The following is a 24,753-nucleotide window of genomic DNA, read 5'->3' on the forward strand; positions in this document are numbered from 1 at the left end:
GCTTAAGTAACACCAATGCTGAATAGAAATTATACAAATCAATAGTGTGCACTTTACTCGAAAACTTCATCTAATGTTTTTGCATATTTGAAACTACATTATCTTTCAATATTAATAGTTATTGATTATCATACCATGCGTCACAAAAAGCTGGTTAATTAACTTCTATGGCCTGAAATCAAAGGGGCTGGGGTCAACAGACAGCAACTGAAACATTCATGCAAAAATACAATATGTGGGTGAACATGTGTACTATTCAAACTTAGACACTGTTTAACAGATGCATGGAGCACAAAAAAATCACATTTATTTGGTGGATTTGCAGAAATTTTTAAATGACGCATTAGGCACTTAACAAAGATTTGCATAGTTCTCGAAATAAAGGAATAGTCCCATTTAAAGGAAATTTTTTGCCAAGATTTTTAGTCACACAGCTTAACATACCATTGATATGCATTGCAGTTTGTGCAGCTCACGGACAGGAACATAGCAAAACACACACAATTTTTTTTTTTAATTACATAATTAAAACATACAAAATTTAGTATATTTAATTGGAGAAGCATAGCCTGGTATCCCCTGCATATGCCTTTGCAAATGTCATACTTTTCTATTAAACTGAAGTTATTTTTTAGTCAATATTGAAAAGTGCTGACAGTCAAGAAAAAAATAGAAACACACAACAATTCTATGATTGAAATTGAGTATATTTTAAAATAATAAACAATATATCTGCCTAGTGCCTAGAACTGCCTTTTTCCACACTATACAAATACTTTGCTTTTTTTCCCACTATACACATACTATGATCTTTGCATCAATTTTTTCGTTTTTCTGTCTGATTCTTCGGCTGACATAGTGGCTAAGTCACCAGTATTCTGCCGATACCACCTTAGTATCTGACAAGTACCTATACTACCAGTTGATATCGGGTATCTACTCTGGTCCGTTATGATCGGACATCCATAAAGTTTTGTTACCCTGATTTGTTGACCTCTGTTTTATTCTGTCCATGAAATTGATATCTAATGTTATTATTCTTATGTAAGTTAAAAGATACCAACAATGGTAGACTGAATTGTCACGTTTTTTTTTTTATTATTATTAGATAGTGCATAACTTTTACTGTTGATAATAATTTTACTGAATTATTTGTTGGTAGAAAATGGTTTATTTAATAAGGTTTATAAATCCAACATTATTGCACTGCTATAGATTTATTAATTGTCCATCAAGCAGAAAGTTGTTAAAAGTATGTATTTATGGTATTTTTTGTTTTAATTAGGATTAAAATTCATCTTTATTCTTGGCTCTGCTGACCTAACATTAAGCATGTGTTATTTGTTTTGAATGGAAATGTTTTTTTCACTGTTGTGATCTAAAAAGCACAATACAAAATGTTGTTGTACGTCTTTGGCATTATTTGACTAAATATGTTAACTATTTTGCCCTTAAAACTATCAAATTAAATCCACAAAATCTAAATCTAAAGGTATTTTTTATAACATGTTATGAATGACCTTTAGTTTGAACTTTTAACAATGTTTACTTTTGTTTGTGTTTTAGTGGTCAATGCAGCAAAGACGAGATTTTAGCACTGGTACATTGCTTGCAAACAAAGAAAATAAAGTTCCAAAAGGTGTTTTGTTTGTTGTATGTCAAAATAGTGATTGGTGAAATCTTTACTACTTAGGTATGTTAAGGAAGTAATTTCAGAAAAGTTAATGAAACACAACCTTAGCAAGATTTTTTAACAATTGTTTTCTTATTATTATAGCTGTATATCTTTACAATACATTTGTTCCAGTAATTTTTTATTTATTTTTAGGCTTTGAGAAATTTTTTAATCCTAAAGGAAATAAAGCTGGTGAGCATTTTAAATAGAAAACTTATTTTGCGGGTATATAATGTTATTGTGTTAAAAACTGCTTAAAAACTTATAAAAAAGTTGATTGCAAGAAATTTTCTTTTCTCATTGTAAATTTTTCAGACCAGTGTATCCCAACCTATTTATTACCAGCGTCCTTTGCACTCAACAGATTGTGTATCCTCCTCCTCACTGAGGGTGAAGCTAGTGGCATGAAAAGTTTGAGACTTGACATTTCAAAATACATCGTAAAGTGTTGTCATAAAACAGATAAAATAAAACAACATGATGTTTGCTGGTAAAGCGGCTAACTTAAATTGAATCTAAATATATTCTCCTGTGTTAAGAGCACAAAATTGCTTAACCAATTAAAATAAATGCATTCATCAAATTTAAAAACTTTTAACCTGAAAGGTATGATGCATTTGCCACAAAAATGTTCACACAGTCCGCAGATAAATAGCATTACAAATGTGCAAAACACAAGGACATGTAGTCCTCAAACTAGAAAAATAAAAACTCCAACAAGATTTACGGGACAAACCTAAATTTAATTTACATGGTATAGTTTGACAAAAATATTAATTTTTTTTCGGTTTGCATTGTCTGTTTTTTTTCGTGTTGATGATCAGTCAAAAATAAAATTAAGTAGATGCAAAGCAAACAGTAACCACTTCCATTACAATTTAAGTAAAAGCTAAAGTTTGCGATTTTTTTTAAACGATTAATTAATTGGTAAATGTGTAAATATATTTGGCTTTGCCTGAACGCTGGATATGTAGATAGCAAGGGAGAAGAAGGCTATTTAATAATATACACTGTCTATTGTGGGCGGTCTCACATTAAAAAAAAAGACCATATGTGTATTGTACCGGTACCAACTTTGCTAAAATCATAATTATTGTTTATAAATCAATAATTAAATAACGTAATTATGCACTGTTGAAAAAACATAATTATTTTATTTTCATTTTTTGTATTCGAGACCCAAGTCTTTCCCAGCACTTCCAGTTGTTCTCATGTTATAAGATCCAAAAAAACAACAAACGTAAAAAAATATCATTAATTTTTAATTCAGATTACTAAAATTATTCCGAAAATAATATTATAAGTACTGCTTAAAAACTACAAACACAAAAAAATATGAAAATGTTAGTTATAAAATAACAAAAGCTCTAACATGCAAGTCATATTGCCTATGTCTCTTTACCCACAGCAATCGTTCAAATTTTTAGTGTTGTTAACCCCAAGATGATATTTTTTTATTTTAGTTACACCCTCGGGTCTCAATTTATAAGTTAACCACACTAGAGGTATTTACTAACATTCTAATAAAAGTTTAAATTTATAAAAATGTAAGGCTGTGTACTTCTTTTTTCTATTCAGCCCCAAGTACATTATATATCATATTATATGCTACTTAATTACTTTTTTTTTTATTTTTAACCCCCCCACTGTGTTCATTTGGCACCCCCAAATCAAAAAAATACTTACAAACTCACATTATCCTTATTGTAACTCCTCAGCACCCGTAAAGGGGACAGTACCGCCAACGTCGGAAAAGACTGTTTAGAGTTAGATCATTGGAAATTTCTATATTGTATTTTGTTATTTATCCTACAGTTTTTAAATATTTTTGTAAGGTAAACCCAAAGAAGCAGTTAAAGAAAATGCACAAAAAGAATCTCCAAGAGCAACTAAACAAGATAAAACACCACCAAAGAAATCAAATGGATTTAACATGGCCTTTGTATGTTATCTTTTATAACAAAAATGTGTAAAATGTTTTTGAATGAAAATACTGCATTTTCGTTTATTACTTAGTAGTTTATATGAACTTTGGCTACCAGGCCTACTATTAATCAAAAATAGCTCATCTGGTAATTGTATATTTGTTATGCACTGTTTCGAAACCTAGTCAGGTCGCCTTTGTCAGGGCGATTGTTATCAAATGCTTGTTGTATATTGTACAATTTGTCCTTGAGTTAACTTGTCTAATAGAATTGCTTATCAAGCTAATCATTCTTTACTATTCTTAGGAATTCTTCCCAGAACAACTTACCCCTGAAAATCAAAGAAATTTAATTTCTCTTGGTCTTCTTTTATTGGCCATTGTTGTACTACATAAGTTAAATCAAAACAAACAATACAGCGAAATCACATGGAAGGAATTTTCTTCAAAGTATTTGTCTAAAAACTTAGTATGTTATTTTTATCCTAAATGCTTTACTTTTTATTTGGTAGTTTCTTGTGTTTTAATAAACCTGACTATTTCTACCTAAGTGTGTCAAATTTTACTGTTAAGTGGTATATAAAAAAAAAACTTATAATACTGAGATATCATAAATTTAAAACGAAACATTTTAAGGGACTAAACCATCAAGTTCTTAGGTATCCACTAATCATTTTCTAAGGCTAATGTCATACCATATGTTAATCATTTCTTAAGCAATTGCTTGAGATTGTAATGCATGACCCCCAGTTTTTCAGGTTTTTGTCCCAAGTTTGTGTTCATGATTCTGGCAATTTAATCTCGCTCAGTTAAGAAATATTTTAACAGGTGGAACAGGTGACTGTTAAGAACAGCAAACATGTTGAAGCTAATGTATATGGATTAAGTGACCAAATTGTGAGTTAATTATATTTTTTTTGCATAGGTGTTTCTAGTTTGTAGTTACAACAAATTCTAGTTTGTAGTAACAATGTCTATTCAATATTTGTATTTAAATTGTAATAAAAATAATTATATTTTGTAAATTATAGCTATTTTTTATAGCTTACGTTTAACATTGGAAGTGTGGAATCATTCGAGAGGAATCTAGAATCGATTCAAGATCAATATGGCATTCCACCTTCTGAACGTGTTCTTGTGCAGTATGTTGATACCTTCGACTGGTAAGAAGGTTGACACATATTTGATTTCGTTGAGACACAGGGCTGGAGCACTAGGCCATGCTACTTTAAACTACAATTTTGAATACTCTAACAATGTGAATTCAAAAATTGGCCTGCTTTTACGAGTATGATTTATTTCCATTTTGTACACATTTTTTCTTATTGAAGGCTCAGTGCATACCATGGCAAATTAGACAAACAATAAAACTTATTCCTCTCCAAGAAATTATGTTTACACCTTTTCTATGTGACTTCAAGATAACACCATGGCAACTCACCTTTTTATGATTTACAATATTGCCACTGTGTTGTGACTTGTTAAAGATAAACACAATTCTGATTTTTTGCCCTTGGCATAAATTATTTTTATGGAACAAATATAAACAAGTAAAACGTCAAATTAACGTTTCTACACCTTGTAAGCCTCTGGTTCAGAAAATGGATTTAATATTATCAAGGGATATAAAAAGTAGATTAATATTTTTTGTAACCTTTTTGTCATGTTACTATTCTGTTTTAGGTCAAGGCTAATTATCCCTGCAATCGTCATTAGCAGCTCTTTACTAGCGGGTCGTATGATATTTCGTGGCATGGGAAGTGGTGCAGCAGGACGCGGCCCAAGCAAAGGGGGAAATCCAATGTCCAGTAAGTCTATGACCATTTAACAATTGTTGGGTTAGATATATATTTGTTTAGTGCAGTGGTGGCCAACCAATCAGATACCAAGGGAAAAAATGCGAAAAAGAAAACGAAAAAAATAGCCTATCACTCCATTTCTTACTCACTCCCACAAAGTGATCGCGTGAAGCGCGAAAAAAGTGCCTCTATTTCGTCGTTAAATAGACAAAATTTTAATTTAGAAGGCATATAACTGGGTGAAGAGCCGCAGGTTGGCCACCCCTGGTTTAGTGATTGTAACAGTATATATGATAAGTTGTTGATAACTATGGATCATTTATTTAGTTATTTTTTTATTTGCCATAAACAAGCTCAAATCAGCTAAAGACTTTAATGTAGAGCAAGGCTGCCCAAGGGTGATTAATACCCCTTATTGTAGACTCTAGGATGGCATTTCGACTTGCTGTTCGGTAGGTATGTTCCATATTGTCGCATTTCAACGGTTTATTTAGCAGATGTTCTATCCTATGACACGAACAAAGATTAAGCGTATTTTGAATGTCATATTTTACCAACCATGCTGCAAATTCGGAGATTTTACAGATCCCCTAAAAACGCTTTGCAGACTACGTTTGAACATCGCGTCATCAAATCATACACATTTTCAGTTTTTATAAGTGTGGGTATATTTAGTTTATGAACTTCGTTAGAAATGAGCACTATGCCATTTCTGCATTTCTGTTTGTACATTTTTATATAGCTTCTCTTTTATGATAATGTTCAGGGTTAAATCCATTCGCAGCTGGCCAATCAACGGCCAGGGTTCTGAAACAAGGTGACATTGATGTAACCTTTAAGGACGTGGCGGGTTGTGAAGAAGCCAAGATTGAAATCCTTGAATTCGTCAACTTCTTGAGGCACCCTGCGAGATACGAAGAATTGGGAGCAAAAATTCCTAAGGCAAATCAGTATTATGCGTCACATCAATTAGTATAACCTAAAAATTGTAACGCTGATAAATGATTAATGGTGGGCCATTTCTTCACCATGTTTCTATAAAAAAAACTATATTTGCTCTCAAACTTTTAATATTAGATTTTGTATATTCATATTAAATTAATCATTTTGAATTCCACAAATTTGTAATTTTTGAAGCAATACTAATACTTTATTACACCTTTAGTAAATAAATTAACATCTCTGGCTTAATCTAATACTTGTAATTTAAGATGTGTATAGTGGGCCAAATCAGGTTATATGTTAATTGTAGCGTCTGGATTCGCAGTTGAAAAACTTGACAAAGTTACCAAGCCTGTTTTATTCCAGGGCGCGATACTTTCTGGTCCCCCGGGCACAGGAAAAACGCTACTCGCAAAAGCAACAGCAGGCGAGGCGAGCGTTCCCTTTATCACTGTTAGCGGGTCGGAGTTTGTCGAGATGTTCGTGGGAGTCGGTGCCTCAAGGGTAGGTTTTACTTTCTATCGTCAATCAAACCTATTATCCTCATATGCCCAGTTTTTTTATTTTAACTTTGGAAAGATGCTCCATTTATGCGCCATTTGTGATTAAAACATAGTAATGACATTAACAGCGCTGTTTGTTGGGCAAAATCATTTTTTGTTCTTCCTATACTCTTTTGCGAGTGTCGAATTATTGGTGTCTTAAATATATTGATAAATATATCGATGTTTGCATAGTAGTGCGACTGTCAGGCATACAATCAACTCATCCGTTAATTCAGGTTCGCGATATGTTCGAGTTGGCTCGAAAGAATGCCCCTTGCATTTTATTCGTGGACGAGATTGACGCCATCGGCCGCAAGAGGTCGGGCTCCAACATGGGCGGCAACTCCGAGGCGGATCAGACCCTCAATCAACTGCTCGTTGAAATGGACGGTATCAGTTTAATTACCCGAATCATAGTTTTTCGCTTTCAAAATTCTTGTAGATGGTTCACCTTTGTCTTTTACCCAATTTTTGTTTGGACTTTACCTTCACTTGTTAGAGAGTCTAATACTAATAAAAATTGAGATGATAGCTTAGTTCAGGGATGGTACGCTTGTATGTCACCGAGTGACCCAACACAACAACCCATTTCATAAACACCAAATAAGCAAATATGTAAAATAAGGCCCTGTTGTTAAAAGTTATTCTAAAAATGTAATCCTTACAGAGTGAAGCGAAGCTACCTGATACTTTTTTTTTTTTTACATTTTAACAAATAAATTTTCTACACAGTCGTTTCAAAAAACCTTTTGATTGATAAAAAAGATAATAAGACTTCATTATTCTTTTCATTATTTTTTTTTGTCATTATTGTTTAAATGGAATTAAATGCTTGTGTGGCAGGCAATAAAAGAAGATCGTCACTCCTTGTCCGAGTTCAATAAACCTTCAAATATTATTATCTTTCATTAATCACATGATGTGTCTACAGTAGCTTTTTATAATTGAGGGAATTAGTATCACAAAATGCAGCAAAGTGCAATTATCAAAAATAAATCAAACTTTGTTTACGCGACAGGCTTTAACACAGTTGGCACAAACGTGGTCGTACTTGCCGGAACCAACCGAAGCGATGTGCTTGATTCTGCTCTCTTGCGTCCGGGAAGATTCGATCGGCAGATTTACGTCGGCCTACCTGACATTAAGGGCAGGTCTTCCATTTTCAAGATCCATCTTACCCCCCTTAAAACCAATTTCGATAAGAACCTTCTGGCCAGAAAGATGGCGGCACGGACGCCGGGGTTCTCGGGTATAATAAATTTTACCTTTTAGAATGTCTCACCTTTTTATTGAGGTTGCCACATGGATACAGTTGTACAATGCTTAGATGAATGTACGATTGTACGTCTTTCTGTACTTGGTCGCTATGATAATTTTCATTGAGTTAAATAATTGTTACGTTTTTTGTCCTGGCAAAGACAACCAAATTTAACCGATTATTACATAATTTTTTTTTCGAAAAAAAAACATTTCAATGAATTCTTTATCCAACGAAGTAAATTCCATTCGATCATGCGTTATTTCTGAAGCCTTTTCCCAATACCCTGCTAGTAAACAAAAAAGTATTTTTACTATTTTTTAAATACTATTTTTGTTTATTGTACGTTACACACATCGCAATTCTAGTTTTTTTAAGTGTTTCATGACATAATCTATACTTAAACTTTAAAATAACAGAAGCTTTGTGCTCTATACGTGAACTACTAAGGGGTTATAGTTGGAAATGTTTCTGCACAGGTGCCGATATCGCGAATGTTTGCAACGAGGCTGCATTGATCGCAGCCAGAGATGCCTGCAGCAGTATAGAAGACAAGCACTTTGCTGCTGCAATCGAACGGGTAGTAGCTGGTAATTCAGAAAATATTTCGATACCTTTAAACTCGCCTTGCGGTTCGTTAAAAGGTTCCAAACTGATCTATTTTACTTGGAAATTTATTAGATTTGCCACCTCCAGACATAGCTTCCGCTGTCGGCACTGTATTCTGTTAATTAGGGCTGTCCGATCCTAACAATTATATTCCGATACTGAAACCCGATAGTTTTGGCATGAAGTATCGCGATCCGATACCGAACGCGGTCATGACTATACACAAACGAGCAAAGTAATTAATATTGAAAAGTTTAGAGGTACTTCTTTTAGGTTATTACGTTATCAATTGCGTAAGTGTAATCAAATCTGATAAAATCGAACCTTCCGATAAAATCGAGGCCAGCCGTAGGCGTATCGTTTTTGCTAGTTTTTTTTCAACTTATCGTTTTTGCTAGTTTTTCCACTGCTTTTTCGTATCTATTTTTTTTTTTCTAAAATTTATTTAAAACCGTTAAAATCTACATTTTTTTTTATATACGCACTTTTTGTTTTGAATTATTGCTACTTTCAGTATTACCACTAAATTTATTTATTTTTGATTGGCAGCTAGACTCGATGACCGAAAGGTCCTTTCGCTGTCCTTGTGTTATTCTGTATGTTATTTTGTTTTTCAATGTTTGCAAACATGCACAAAAATAAATTGAATCTGAATCTTCCTACAGTTGAAATTGCATTGGAATATGTTCTTTGTTGCTATTTTAATATTCATTTCCGTTAACATTTATTTTGAAGACAAAATTTACCGTTTATTTTTATTTATGTGCATGTTGTATCTTACTTAACAAGGTCATAATATTTTTGTTTATATGTAAACCTTGTGACTCATTTTTAAATTTTAGTTATGTCTAAAAATATTGGAATGGATCCGATCGATACCCGATACCCAGTGGATTGTGGTAGTATTGCCACTCGTCCAAAACTAGTGTGTTATTTGCCTTGAATGTTTCAATTTTATCGATTTTGCTTGTTTAAGCGTATAGTAATGACGTTATTTGGTATTAGATCGCGATAGTTTATGCCTCAAATATCGGGTATCGGTATCCGAATAAAATCTTAAGTATCGTACAGCCTAATCCTAAGTCATCTACGATTATTTGTAGGATTGGAGAAAAAGACACAAGTGCTTCAACCCACCGAGAAAAAGACGGTTGCTTACCACGAAGCAGGACACGCGATCGTAAGCTGGTTTCTTGAACACGGCGACCCACTTCTCAAGGTCTCCATCGTTCCAAGGGGAAAGGGTCTTGGGTACGCCCTTTATCAGCCACAAGAACTCTACCTTTACACTACAGAACAGGTTTATTTGCTTTGCTATTTTTATAAATGCCCACAAGCCACAGCCGAGAGTTTTTATCCAGTCTAAATTATATGAAAAAGGGAACTTAGCAAATGCCATTTAAGCAATGGTATCTAAAGCGGAATTATCTATAAATAACATGTTCATATAATTAAGCCACGTAATTTTATCTTCGACGCAATGAGACCTAAACTCTTTGGAAAAATTCCTAAACATGTCTTAATGAGTCCTTAAATTAACATATCGGTTTGCAATCTAAATGATGTTTAAAATGATAGGTAGAGGGTATAAGACGATTGGGCGCCGTCGTTTGGCATCGCCCTTATTGGCATTGACCTATGAGCGCCGTAGTTATTAAAACAGCGGTATACTGGCCCCGGACTGTTTGCCCTTTGTTTTGGGGTTCGGGTAATGGGTGGGTTTAGAATTTGTGTTAGGGTTAAAATTAAAGCTAGAATTAGGTGTTGAAGTTACTGGTCGGAATTCGGGCTTTATTTACTCTCATTTCGAATTGGACTATTATACATTAGTCCGATTGTAGTCTAATTCTGCACTGTATTTTATTCGACGATGATGTCATTCGAATTTTGTTCCTATTGCTGGAATCCCAGGAAAAGCGAAATTGTCAAAAATAACAGCAAACTGTCGTTTCCATCTGATCGCTGCTTTGTTCACGCCATTTACCAATCTTGCACTGTTTTTTTTCTGGTTTAGAAACGATTTAAATACATTTGTTAAGTGATGTTTTCGTATTCTTGTTTAAGTTGAGTCATCGGATGTGCACGTTGCTAGGCGGAAGGTGCGCCGAAAAGATTTTTTTCGACCGAATCACTACTGGTGCCCAAGACGACCTTCAGAAAGTCACACAACTCGCCTACGCACAGGTAAACTTTTACGACTCGTCGATTACTTAAGAGATTTTTATATTTGCGAATAGTTTATTGCAGCAAGGTGGCTCGGCAAGTATAAATCCAGCGTTTCAGTGTGTGACCCTTCTAAAATTATTAATTTTCGCGACCTTTGAGGTTTTATAGCGGCAAATAAATCATTTCGCATTGTCTGCTACTGCATAAATTTGAGGTAATGTGACGAAAAAAGTTACAATTTATGTATATGCTACGTCAGGCCTGCACAACATACGACCCGCGCAACTTTTTAATGCGGCCCGCGTTCGGCCCACGATATAATATGTGCGGACTTACTTGTGTATTGCACACACACAGTTGTTGTATTGACTTAATGATTTTAGTTGTTAAATATATGGTAACATAGAATAAATTAACTTATTTAGGATTTTTGCCACGCTGGAGTAAATTGAAATTATATAAACTTTATTTTGCGGCCGCGAGATGTTTTTTACGAGTTGCGACCCGTGTGCCATTTTGAGTTGTACAGACCTGGGCTACATTTTGTAAATTTTATGTAGGCCTCCTTTCGACCCTTAAAACTTCGGCGCGATCAAGTTTTTAAAATCCCACCTTTAAACCTTTAAATCGTACTTTTATCTAGTAGCTTACATGTTGGTTAAAAGCGATTCCCAAACACTTTTCAACTTTTTTATATTTGCCTACTACTGCAGATTCAATGTTTTAATTTTGAAATACCCTTATAATTATAGTTAACATTCCATTCTTTAAATTTGCAAACTGTATTTTGCGCATCGTTGTAAATACTTTCATGATAAAAAAACGTCCCTTGAGCATAACAGTTGATTGTTCGATATACAAGCACGCTTACTTGCCAAATATGTTAAAATAGATTACATTTTGTTGCTTTTAGGTGACAAAGTACGGAATGAGCGAAGCTGTCGGTCAAATATCTTTCGACCAAGGCGAAGAGTCGAGATTTCAAAAGCCTTTCAGTGAAGCAACTGGCCAACTTATTGACACGGAGGTAGATCGGAGATTTTTAAATACTTCGCTTTTAAAACAGTAAATGAAAGTTTTGTCAATTTTGATTATTTGCATCAAAATAGTCATTAACCTTTGCATAATTTAATTACCAAATAAGTGGCATACATATCATCAATAGTACATGGTAGAAGTTTGGATAGACTTTTAAGTACGACAATAAAAAAGTCTAAACAGTGTAGGTTGGCTAGAATTTTATTATCAATTGAAAGCGGTTGAGCTTTTTTGCATTTCTGATAGGGTTGCCATACGTCAGGATTTTTCCTGACATGTTGGGCCGTGGGAATTTAATTTAAATGTTGAAATCTACGCCAACGCTAAAAATGGAGAAACACTAACCTAAAAACTTTTTTAAAATAGTTAGCTTATACCTTTCTTATGTGGCCACAAGTTAAAATAGACATATATGTGCAATTAGTGCGTCGTGTAGTAAGGATCTATTTATTGTGTGTTTCTTTACAGTTCGCCTGGGCCTTTTTCGAGGTTTCTTTGCAGCCCTACAGATATGTAGTTAATTAATGACTGTCACAACCGTTTGCAAAATCATCTTAAAAAAAGCTATTATATAGAGCAGCGTGGTCTAACTATATATTGTCATTTTTCGTTTTACCTTAACGAAAAACTTTGCTTTGCGTTGGAACCACAGGTTACTTAGAACCAATTGGGACGTCATTTCTAGACATTTTATGCCAAAATAATCCTGTTTTCAGGGATTACGCGTTATCAAATATGGCAACCCTATTTTTTATAACAATACAAATTAACATGCTTGCACCATGTTTACGGTCAGGCTGGCAAAATCTTGCCAGTCTTCTGGTGACAAGCATTTTGGCGTAAATTCTTCGGTTTTTGGTAGTGCCCCAAAACTTAAATGATGTGTTCGTCAAAGGAATGGATCATCCTTGCCATGTTTACGCGATAAACAAGATTATTAAGAAGTAAATGAATTAGAAAAAAGTTGCGCCGAAGGCGTAAGTTTTTATGTGAACTAAAGAAATACACATGGGGTATGCTGAAATACAGCATGGGGGACTGGGGGTGACATGTCTTTTTTACTCTTACACTGTTACATTGATAAGCTGTGGAACTCATGTGCACACATGCAGATTAAAATCAGATTGAAAAGCGAGAACAAAATTCTTCAAATTGGGAGAATTTTTTTTAACTGGTAGAATTTTTTAACCAAAAAATAACGGTGTGTTTTAATCTAAGTTAATAGAAATTGTTTGATGAAATTAGAGTCACACAGTGAAGTGCAACACTGTAACATGCCACTTGGCTGAATAGATATGCTTCAGAGACACAACCATAGCTGAACGAGGTCGAAGTTCGTGCCTTGCGCGAAAATTTTTTGCGGTTCCGTAATTAAAACAGCCAAAAATATAGTTTAAGCCTTAGATGTAACAGTATGACCTAATCGTTATGCCCATGCGAATGTCATACCTGTCTATTTAACAGGAATGGCGACTATCATAATTGCTTTTTTTAACTCAATAAATAAGTATTTGCCAAATCAAGTAAAACTGCAAATACATAACAGTTTTATCGAAAATTAAATTTTTTTTGAACCAATTTCTTCGGTTTTCTGTCTGATTCTTCGGCCGACATAGTTGCCAAGTCGCCAGCTTTCTGCCATACTTTTTACGGTTATTATAAAATGCAGTATTGATATACTGAACAGTTTGTTGTCGGATTTTTATATGTTTGTTTATTGTACTTAAGGTACGGCAAATTATTGACTTGGCTTATAAACAGACTTTGTCAATTCTGGAGGAAAAGAAACCACTGGTTGAAAAGGTAATGGAAAACATATGTTTTTAGCTATCTTTTTCTTATTTAGTGCATTTGTGCAGGATTACGTTGTTTTCTTACAAGCAAACTTAACATACCAAGCATCGTTTTTGTTTTTAGTTAAAAACTGTCTGTATAATCCAATTGCAAACGCTAAATTATTTATGATTAAAATAATATTAATTTATAATTAAAATATTATTAATTTATAATTAAAATATTATTAATTTAGAAAGATATCCTTTCAGAGCAATTAAAAAAATATTTTTCGCCGCATTATGATAAAAAGCAGTGCTATACAAAATATTTTTCGAAACCCGCACTTCGTATTATTATTTTGCAGCTTGCACAAAGATTGTTGGAGCAAGAGCATTTAGAAAGAAAAGATTTGGTGGAAATCCTTGGAGAACGACCATTCGAGGAGAAATCATCGTACGAAGATTTTGTGGCTGGAACTGGAGGCGAGGAGGAAGTTACAGAATTGCCTGAAGGACTTAAGGGGTGGAACGAACCAGCTGAACGCGAAGAACCTCAAGATGAAGAGAAATCTTCTTCGCCCACTTTATAGCTTTTGTAATTTTTGTAATGCTTCGTACGCGAAGCATCGGCGGATTATTATTTAAACCAATGAAAAACAGTTTTTCAAAACAGTGGAAGAAATGGCTATAGTAAAGCGCGCGTCCAAAGGGTCCTTATGTATCTAGTCTTGCGATATTTGTATCGCCCTAAAAGACGACAAAAGTTTATTTTCGTGGAACCTATGTCCTCTTATATAACAGCAAAAAAGTCAATTAGGGAATTTTATTTGGCAGATTTCCAACCTAAATATTTGTGTTTTTTCCTAAATTTTTAGGAAATATTGATCAGAAAAATGATTAGACCGCATGCTTTCGCCGAAAAGTCGTTTCACCTACTGTAACTTAGGCCTTCCGAAATCAAGGAAGTCAAAAGGTGCTAATCTCTGAAACTCGAAAACAAACTTAACGCTTTGTCCATTTTTAAAGTAGTTCCTAAATGACAGACATTTTAACCTTGGCGTAAAGGTTAAACTAAAAAGTTATACTATGCAAGCTTGTAACCCAATAGGTGTAGGACATGCGACGGTATCTCTGCCGTCGGCAAGGTAAAAGAGGCATCACGGCATCACGTGGCCAATGAAATCATCGGGATCTCTGCCCGAAATACAAACAAAACGGTCCGGTTATACTAGGTGTGATATCTCTGATCAAACACCGTAAACCATATAGGACCAGACGGCAGGAGCCGCTAAAGGAAATGGCACTTTGAAAGGCGAAACTTCTGTAAGTGTGAGATTTGCATATATCTGTTCATTTGGCTTCGAGATTAGTTTACGAGAGAAGAACATTCTCTAACGTAAACCTTCACTTAACAAAAAGAGACGTAATTTTGCAAATGACTGAACCGCTATGCCGTCAATTTAGTTTAGCTCAAACGCGGATATAAATCTGCATTGTTCGACCGATATGACAACATTATAACGAGTCCACAATTCAGCAACAACATACTTACAACGGCGGCAGCTTAGAAAAACAAGCGTGGTGCGTAAAATTATAAACAAAGCATGTATCAATATCTGACAATGCATAGCGCGCAAAAATCACGAATAAACTATAGCTGCCATCCTACTTAATGAGCCTATTGGTATAAAACAATTTGATTGGTGTAAGGCCCATCCCTGCGTTAACAAAAACTAATGTTATAGGCGCTAAAAAGTACCCAAAAACGTTAACTAAACGTCTAAAGCAGTGGTTCTTAACCTTTTTGTACCGGTGACCCCTTTTTGATGCTTTCAAATGGCCGCGGACCCCTAACATATTTCTGGTGTAATATCTGCGTTTAGTTCTTTTTAGTAAATCAGTATGTCTTCCTAGTGCACCTTGTGTTGAGTAAATAACACACAACACCAAGTTACTTTATGACACGTTTAAGTGATTTTTGCTGCTGAATCGCTGAAGCAAGTCTTAAAATGCGTGGTAGTGTTTTTGACAATGCTAGACGTCATCTTTGAGAATGGTAGCATAAATCATAATCCAGTACAAATGAACTGTTGTGATACTGCCTTCCATTTTGCAATCTATTGTGTTACACCACAATGGAAGTGTTCTGTCACACTCGATGCGATTTACGACATCATGCGTTAGTTATTTCCTAGCGTTAATTAAATTAATAATGGTATATTTATAAGTTTTTGTGGACCCCCTAAAAACGTTTTGCGGACCCCCGGTTGAGAACCACTGGTCTAAAGACTCTATCATAAAACTACCAAAAGGCTGAGAATAAGGGGAAAGGAAGGTTTGTCAGAGGTTAGGATAGTAAGAGGCCGTAGATCAGGGGTTCCCCACCTGTGGTACGCGTATCACTAGTCTAGTGGTACGCGAAGGGTTTTCAGGTGGTACGCGAGTAGCTTCCTTTTTTCACAAAAACCTGCATTCACAATTTGTATTTTGTTTATCTGCTTTTGTTTGCAAAAATATCTCCCGAAACCTATTCATTGTTACGTAACTATCCCTGTTGTTTCGTTCATTGCGATCTTCAAAACACCGGTCAAGTGAATTGTTAACAAGAAGCACAGTTGTTTTGAAAAGCTGTAGGCTCAAGGCTGCCACTCGTAGGGATATTACCCTACGGTAGGGTATTTTCGCCTAAAGTAGGGAGTAGGGAATACCTACGGGATAAATTGTACTTTGTAGGGAAAAGTAGGGTATTTTGGTAAAAAAGAAAATTATGGGGATCACACACTTGCAATGGAGTTATTTACCAAGCAGGCCTACTATTAAATTATACAACTTGTTATTTGTTTTAAATTTATGATTTTCCCATTTTTTAGGACGACTTATTTAAAAACGAGATTGTTTTTGGGCTTTATGTTTTTTTGTATAAATTTACTCCTATCTAAATATAAATAGTCAGGTTGCTTAAGTGATGCAGCCTATAAACGTTTTGACAAAATTTGAAACTTTCGACCTTTATGAATTTTTGAAGGAATATTAATAACTTATCCCCGAATAATTGGTGGTCGAGTCATATCTCATTTTGAAGAGTAGACTCGTAGCTATCACCCTATGTAAGTCACTTAGGGCACATTTTAATTTTGGGGCCGAATATTACTGAATATTAATTTTCATAAATATATAATTGTTATTTTTAAAAAAAAAAGCTTGATTGCTGGCTAAGTTAGGTTGCTTTGAGTGATGTGTAAAAATTTTGACTAAAAATATTCTTTATTTCTCGAGTTATGGGATTTTTGCATTTTTGCCCGATTTGAAATTATCGTCGTTTATGAATTTTTGAAGGAATAATAATAACTTATCTCCGAATAATTGGCGGTCGAGTCTTATCTCATTTTGAAGAGTAGACTCGTAGCTATCACCCTATGTAAGTCACTTAGGGCACATTTTAATTTAAGGGCCGAATATTACTGAATATTAATATTCATAAATATGAATATTTTTATGTTTTTTTTTTTAAAAAGTCTGATTGCTGGCTAAGTTAGGTTGCTTTGATAATTGTGTAAAAATTTCTAATCGATATCTTGTTTACTCTGCCAACTTCCCTTTGGTGAATCCCACCAGAAGGCCTAAAAGACTAAGTGGCAAACCTCCCTGCGCTGGCTTGGAACTTAACAGCACACAATAGAAGGTATTCTATGATTGGCAGTGATGGTCCGACCGTAATGCGTTTTATATGGGAATGGCAGTCCTGGGCCACGTCGAAATTTTCAATAATTTTTTTTTTTTTATTTATTTTTTTTTTTTAATAATTTTTTTTTAAATTTTTTTTTTTTTTTTTTAAATTTTTTTTTTTTTTTTTATCTTCATTTTTTTTTTTAAATTTTTTTTTTTTAAATTATTTTTTTTTTTTGTTAAATTGAAAAAAACAGGATGGCAGTCATGGGCCACCATACTTGGGCAATGTGTGGCGGCGAAGGAGTCCACCTTTGTGCGCATCTGACGGTTATTGAGAAGTTGACTAGGAGAATACCCGTTCCCAGTCGGCGTCCTGCGATATTGCATGAGAAATTCCACTATCGCTTGCTTCGGAGGCATTCCAGACTTTCTCAAAGCCTATTTGAAAGTCTGAACAAGACGTTCAGCTGCGCCATTTGTCGCAGCATGGTAAGGAGCTCCAGTAAGGTGAACTATTCCCCTTTCCTTGCAGTAAGTTTTGAACTCATCAGATGTAAACATCGGAGCGTTCTCAGTTACTATCGTATAGGGATACCCGAAGTGAGAAAAATCAGTCTCTAAAAGATCCGCAGTCGATTTTGCTGTAATAGACTGCGTCATATGGATGCATGGATACTTTGAATAAGCATCGATCATGACCAGCCAATTGTGGCCCATAAAGTTGATGGCATAATCCACATGTACCCGAGACCAAGGTTTTTCGGGTAGAATCCATGGATGCAATAAAGATTTTGGTGGAGCATTTTGATGCTCGGTACAACTATGAACATTTTTCTCGGCACAACTATGACAAATATCCATGATGTCTCTGTCAATATTTGGCCAATAAACCGCTGTTCTGGCCAGTTGCTTCATTTTCTGCATTCCCAAATGACTTTGGTGCAACAACCCGAGTACTTCGTGCTGAAGTTTAGCAGGTATCACCAGTCGACAGCCGTACAATAAACAGCCGTAGCTGATGCTTAGTGAATCCGCAATCTGACTGTAGCGATACAAGGGGTCTCCAACATCAAAATCTTTATGTGGCCACCCTTCTTGTGTATGTCTCATCACTTTGGAGAGAACGCAGTCCTTCGCAGTTTCCTTTACAAGAGCCATAGCATCAGCGGGTTTCACTTGACTACTCAAAGTAGTGATTGCACAAACCGTATCTGAATCAACGGTAGTTTCCTTCTTATCAAAAGTTGCATCTTTTCCCGCTGGTAGTCGACTAAGGGCGTCGGCGTTATTAATGTCGGAGGTTTTCCTGTACTCAATATCATAACTGAATTGGTTGAGAAGAAGCGCACACCTCGCCAAACGATTTGCTGCGAGCGTTGGAACAGCCTTCTTTGGACCAAAGATTGTCAACAAGGGTTTGTGGTCAGTGACCAAAATGAACTTTCGGCCGTACAGGAACTGAAAGAACTTGCGAATAGCGAACACAATAGCCAAAGCCTCCTTTTGGATCTGGCTATACTTCCTCTGGCAGTCAGTCAGCGTTTTCGATATGTTGGCTATTGGTCTTTCACTTCCATCTGCAAGACGATGAAATAAAACCGCACCAATTCCTACGCTGATCGCATCGCATGCTATTCCAATGGGCAGAGTTTAATCAAAATGTGTTAGGACATTGTCTGACGTTAGGAAGTGTTTTAAACGTTTAAAAGCATACAGTTTTCTTCGTAAGCCGGTATAACGGTTCTGCAACTGTTGAAAAATCAGGGGGTAAGAACTTGCTGTAGAACTGCACGGAACCCAAAAATGAACGAAGATTTGACACATTTTCTGGTGGGGGCATATTTATGACATCATCGACTTTACTTCCTTTGGCAATGCCCTCCTTGGTGAGAACATGTCCAAGGTATTCAACTTTTTCTTGCGCAAATTTGCATTTCACCAACCGACAACGTAGACCCTTTTGATCAAGCCGTTGAAGCAAACGACGCAAATTTTGCAAATGATTTTCTTTAGAAGAACCGCTGACCAAGATGTCATCTAAAAATACCGCCACACCTGGTAAATTGTGAGTGATGTCGTTCATTAACTTTTGGAAATAGCCCGGTGCAGAAGAAATTCCGAAAGGTAACACATTTTGAAGAAAAGCGCCTCGATGAGTACTGAGGGCTAACCTCTTTCGGCTTTCTGGGCCAAGTCTGATCTGGTTGTATGCATCTGCCAAATCTATCTTGGTGAAACCGTGACCTCCTCCAAGTTTCTGCACTAGATCACTTGGTAACGGTAGAGGCTGGCGATGTGTCTCGAGTTGACGATTCACAGTTACAGATTAATCGCCGCATACCCGAACTCTACCAGATGTCTGTCCTGGTAATGGCGCCTTTCGCACAGGCACCACCGGTGTACCCCAATCATTAAATTGCACAGGCGTCCATGTGCCGTTTCGAACTCCTGCCTCGTAACTTTGATTTAAACCCTCTAGCAGAGCAAACGGAACGGGTCTTGGCTTGTGATACACCGGAGTTGGATTTTTCATAAACTGCACTTCCAGGCACTGATCTGGAAAACGCTTGGTGGTTCCATACATAATCTTGTCCAGAGAAATTTTCAAATCACGAATGGAATCTCTTCCCAGAATGTTTAAATTGCTTAGCTTCGTTACATAAAACGTGAGCATGCTGGGGGCATGCGAGTTAGGAACATTGACCTTCAAACGACAGCAACCAATAATATTAAGAGAATGGCCAGAAGCGGATCAATAAGCAACGCTCGTGTCATCAAGCTTCGGCCGCCCAATACTTCTCCGAACATTGGTTGACAAAATGTTGCCACCTGCAGCGGTATCGAGTTCTACGTTGAACGATTTGGAGTCGACGACTAGTGTATAAATCATTTTTGGCATAAGCTGGCAGTCAAGAGATGCCACTGACCTTACGCTTGAAATCTGCATTTTCTTGCGACATACTGCTTGCAAATGTCCTGTGCACTTACAAAAATTACACCTGGAGTTTTTAAAACGACAGGTTGTCGCAAGATGTCCAGGCTTCCCGCACCTATGACACTTCAACAACGGTTCCTTTCGCGAATCCTGAAAACCGGACTTCCATGCCTTCTTGTGGCTTTTGAGCTTGTTTACTGAGGGATCCATTTCTGCCGCGAAAACAGTTTCTTTGGCAGCCCGACCAGCATCTTCCGTCTCCGTTGCAATTTGTATAGCTCGCGAAAATGAAAGTTCGTCACTTTTTACCTTGAATACAGCCTTCAGGATAGCCTCGTTGCCAACAGAACAGATGAAACGTGTCCGTAATGCTTCGTCCAAAGGGTCGGTGATAGATGGAAAGACGCAGGTACTAGCGTCTTGACGAATACGTGCTGCAAGTTCCTGGATAGATTCCCCCGGCTTACGCTTCATATCGCTCCAAAATTTGAAACGCTCTCTTACTACGAAACGCTTGGGGTCGTACTGCTCATCCATGAAAGCTTTAATCTCGCCCAGCTTTAGGTCATTAACCTGTTTGGGTGGAGAACTCTGCGATGCCAAATTGGCCAGAAGCTTGTATACAGTACCGCTCTGATTCGTCAGAAAAACTTGCGCTTGTCTCGTCTCGGGAACTTCATGGGCCTTGACAAAAGTATAAAACCTTGACAAATAGTCTTGCCACAGCTCCAATGTAGAATCGAACGCGCAGAAATTTGGCGTGGCTTGGGGCACGCTGTTACGGGGTGAAGAAGAACTTTCATCTTAGGATGTCTTCTTCAGTAGCGTCATCATAACTTCCATCTGTTCTTGATGACGTCTTTCTTGAACTTCCACTTGCTTTTGCATAAACTCGAAAAACTTTTCCATCGTCAGCCTTGAAGAAGATTTTCAATAGCGTGGAGTCGAACAATGAAAGATAAAATATCCTCGTCGCCAATGTTGTATTCTTGATCAGAGCAGTGAAGTAATGGGCAATGAAACGAAACCAACCACGGTTTAAGTAGCAAAGAAATCAATTAGCATAGCAGCACAATAGCACTGTAATCAATCAGCAATCAGCACAAGAATGCGAATAACGTAATTAAGCCGCAGGGTGCGAAACGACTACAGTACATGACTCAAAATGCGTAATACTTATCAGTAATATTGCCTTCAATGAGCAAAATAACACCTGAAACTGTGTTAGGTCTGGCATGGGTCGTTTTGGTGTCGACGTTTGGACACTCTAGTTTGACCTGCGTCATTAGGGCACCGCTGTTTTTGCACTTGATTTTCGGCCCTGTTTGGTATTATTGGTGGGTAATGTGTGGGGTTAGAAAATGGATAGGGGTTAAAATTATTAGGGGAGTCAGTGATGTACTTAGGGGTGAGGTTTGAGGATAGGTAAAGTTAGGAATGTTCAGATTTAACTTTTTTTTGAAAATTTATGCTTCCTGCTTGATTTCCCATTATGTGTCACATAAAAATGAGTTTCGTAAGTTTTCAACACAATTGGACAACATTTAGGGACTCCGCAGACACCCTAAAGTTATCACACTGAAATTGCTAAAATCGAGGACTTCCCCTAACACGATACTGTACGTTTTTCTTTAAAAACAAAGAAACCTTGTAATTTTTACATTAAACAATGGCAAGAAAGCATCACTAATCTATTTTCCAGTTTTATGTTACTTAAAATGTATTCTTAAAGCCCCCAAAGCTCTACTTTACCCCATTTATAGAGTTGTCATTTGATTTATCACGTATATTCAATAAAATACATTTTTTTGAATTATTTAAAACCTGTTTATGACCGCCTGTGATCTTCAACAGCCTGTAGCAAGCTTGCACGTTGCTGAGGATTGTCATTTAACATAGCAGCATAATCAGGGATTAATATTTTTAACAAACACATGGTCATGATCATGGAACTTGTTCGTAATCACAGCTTTGTTTTAAAACAAACAACGACTTCATCAAAGCAGGTTATGACGCCTTAGAAACGGCATACCTCAGGCATCAGTTCTGGCACCTTTGCTTTTTAATGTTTATTACAGTGATCTCCCCTCCACAGTTCCTAGCATACGCTGATGACTTGGCGATCTTGCATGCTGAAGGGAATTGGCGCAGTGTTGAGAGGACTCTTAGTCCACCTCAATAACAAGGAAATTAAACGTGTGTTGTCCGTCAATACCAATGGAAGAACTTGATTTCCATGTCTACATACCTCGTATTGCATCTGGACAGGACACTCACATTCCGACCCTGGCAGGCATCTAGTCCGCTGAGCTTCGCCCCAGAGGAGCCACAATACCAAAGGCTACTATCCTCGAGATGCTCCTTTGTACCAGCTGCACTCAAATCACTGCAGAAATGTGAAAGCTCTGGTGTAGGTGAATGGATGGCCACCAAATGGAACGAGGAGCAAGATTACCCCTCTCCACCACTATTGCCCCACCACCTCCAATAAGCCTTAGGGTTTTGGCTTGTCTATGCGAGCCTAGACTCGCCTTAACAGGCTGAGAACAGGGGTCGGGCGTGCCAGGTATTCCATTAATAAATGGGGCTTCTGTGACTGTGGTTTGGAGGAACAGACTGCAGATCACATAGTCTCACGGTGCCCATATATCGTCAACCAAGTGGGACAAATGGTCTGACACTCTTAGACGATGAAACTATCCGCTGGCATCTCGACTTCTGCCCGGACATTTGAACTGGAATAATAAGATCGTCCATACGAAAGAAGAAGACGATCAAGCAGGTGCAACACACAGTACAAGGTGGATGGGACAAGTTTTCTATGGCCAAAAATGTTTATGTGGTCTGGGCAGATGGGTAATGATGCTATTTTTCTAGACAAACTTGTTACATTTTCCTTGTTTAGTAATACGCATTCTCCCGATTCATGGTGCTCATAGTGGGTACAACGAGTTAAAGTCTTTATGTACTGTTAAAGTTGTGAATGATGCCGCAGAAAGAGGGGTTAAAAGTAAACACAAATTGTGCTGCTATATTAACCGACAATCCACAGCAACAAACAACTTGCTACAAGCTGTTGCAGATCACAGGCAATCATACCCAGATTTTCTAAAAAAAAACTTGGCTAAAAAATAAAAAAGCTATTCAATGATGTTCCTTTTTACATTTTTTAACTATTACATTGGTATACTTTTGCTATATTTCTTCTTTATTCACTGTTGATTAAAATACTTTGCTTTTCATAATATACAATTTGTTAAAATATATTTTATTGTACATATGTGATAAATTAAATGACAGCTCCAAAATTGGGTGAAGTGGGGATTTGGGGGCTTTAAGAATACATTTTAAGTTATATAAAACTGGAAAATAGATTAGTGATGCTTTCTTGCCATTGTTTGATATACAAATTTCAAGTTTCTGTTTTTTTTAAGAAAAACGTACAGTATCGTGTTAGGGGAAGTACCAGATTTTAGCAATTTCAGTGTGATAAATTTGGTAGATACTTAAACGTCCATTGTGAGGTTCTAAATCCAAGAATTATTGGAACGCTTTCTATTGGCTGAAATTTCATGACGTCACAGACAACTTGTTGAAATGCAACAGACGATCAGCTGAGCGGCCGTACTACTAGGTCGAAAGTTGATTTTCTTCCAAGAGAAAAATACCTGACGAGTTGGTATTTGAACATTTTCTTGTAAATCTTTTGATAGGACACGTCAAACATCTGCGGTGCTGGCCACCTCCACAAAAATAGCACTAGCCAAAAGCCCATAGAAGTAAATGTCTTGTCCATAAAAGCATACTGCTGCTACGAATACCTCAACTAGTTAACACTACTTGTTAAAATCTTTATTACAATTGCGATGGATTATGAATAAAAACATTTTTATTGAGGCCTTTTTAATTTTAAGCCTAATTTTTAAACACATTTTTTGATACTGTTTAAATTAGACTTAGGAATAAAATCAACAGATTTTGATATTAAACAGTAAAAAATTAAATGTACTAGAGAATCAAGTTCGCAGACTCCTCTGGTTTAAGTTGAACTGGAATATTACTGCATATAAATAAATTAATCTTAAATTCCACAGCAACATGTAAATATACTTTACATTTTTATTCATAAGAGAATGAGAATGTCCATTGTGCACACAACACATTTGACCAACTTTATTATTTTGTGCATAACCTGTCACAAAACAATGTCAGTTATGCAGATTTAATTACTTGTACAATTTATATACACATTCTTTATTCAATGTTATATTTACATTTCCTTTTCCTAAAATGTCACTCACTATGGACCAACAATTACATCAAGTTTTATCAATAAAATCTACTAAATTGATATTCTGAATTTGAAACTTCCATTTTATAATAAGAGGTATTCTACTTTAAACATCGCATCCTTTTTA

At 36.2% G+C, this 24,753-nt stretch overlaps 1 protein-coding gene across 1 annotated transcript; it reads left to right on the forward strand.

The window, feature by feature from the left end:
* The first annotated feature begins 197 nt into the window (after positions 1-197).
* LOC146140514 (mitochondrial inner membrane m-AAA protease component AFG3L2-like) lies at positions 198-14,377 on the forward strand. Its single transcript, XM_083393023.1, has 18 exons — positions 198-1,252; positions 1,567-1,639; positions 1,829-1,867; positions 3,511-3,617; positions 3,907-4,068; positions 4,428-4,496; positions 4,644-4,762; positions 5,283-5,407; positions 6,165-6,340; positions 6,707-6,844; positions 7,122-7,275; positions 7,904-8,134; positions 8,623-8,733; positions 9,856-10,052; positions 10,817-10,936; positions 11,832-11,945; positions 13,685-13,759; positions 14,097-14,377. The coding sequence occupies exons 1-18, from the start codon at positions 1,166-1,168 to the stop codon at positions 14,319-14,321; spliced, it is 2,322 nt and encodes a 773-aa protein (XP_083249149.1). The 5' UTR covers positions 198-1,165; the 3' UTR covers positions 14,322-14,377.
* Positions 14,378-24,753: the final 10,376 nt, after the last annotated feature.

Source organism: Ascidiella aspersa, chromosome 6 (genome assembly GCF_963924565.1).
Source record: "Ascidiella aspersa chromosome 6, kaAscAspe10.2, whole genome shotgun sequence".
NCBI lineage: Eukaryota > Metazoa > Chordata > Ascidiacea > Phlebobranchia > Ascidiidae > Ascidiella > Ascidiella aspersa.

Bases quoted from the DNA above. Each gene is read 5' to 3' on its own strand.
- LOC146140514 (XM_083393023.1), top strand. From the start codon at position 1,166: ATGGTTTATTTAATAAGGTTTATAAATCCAACATTATTGCACTGCTAT. The intron at 1,253-1,566 runs GTATGTATTTAT...TTTGTGTTTTAG, and splicing joins CAAGCAGAAAGTTGTTAAAA to TGGTCAATGCAGCAAAGACG. The intron at 4,763-5,282 runs GTAAGAAGGTTG...ATTCTGTTTTAG, and splicing joins TATGTTGATACCTTCGACTG to GTCAAGGCTAATTATCCCTG.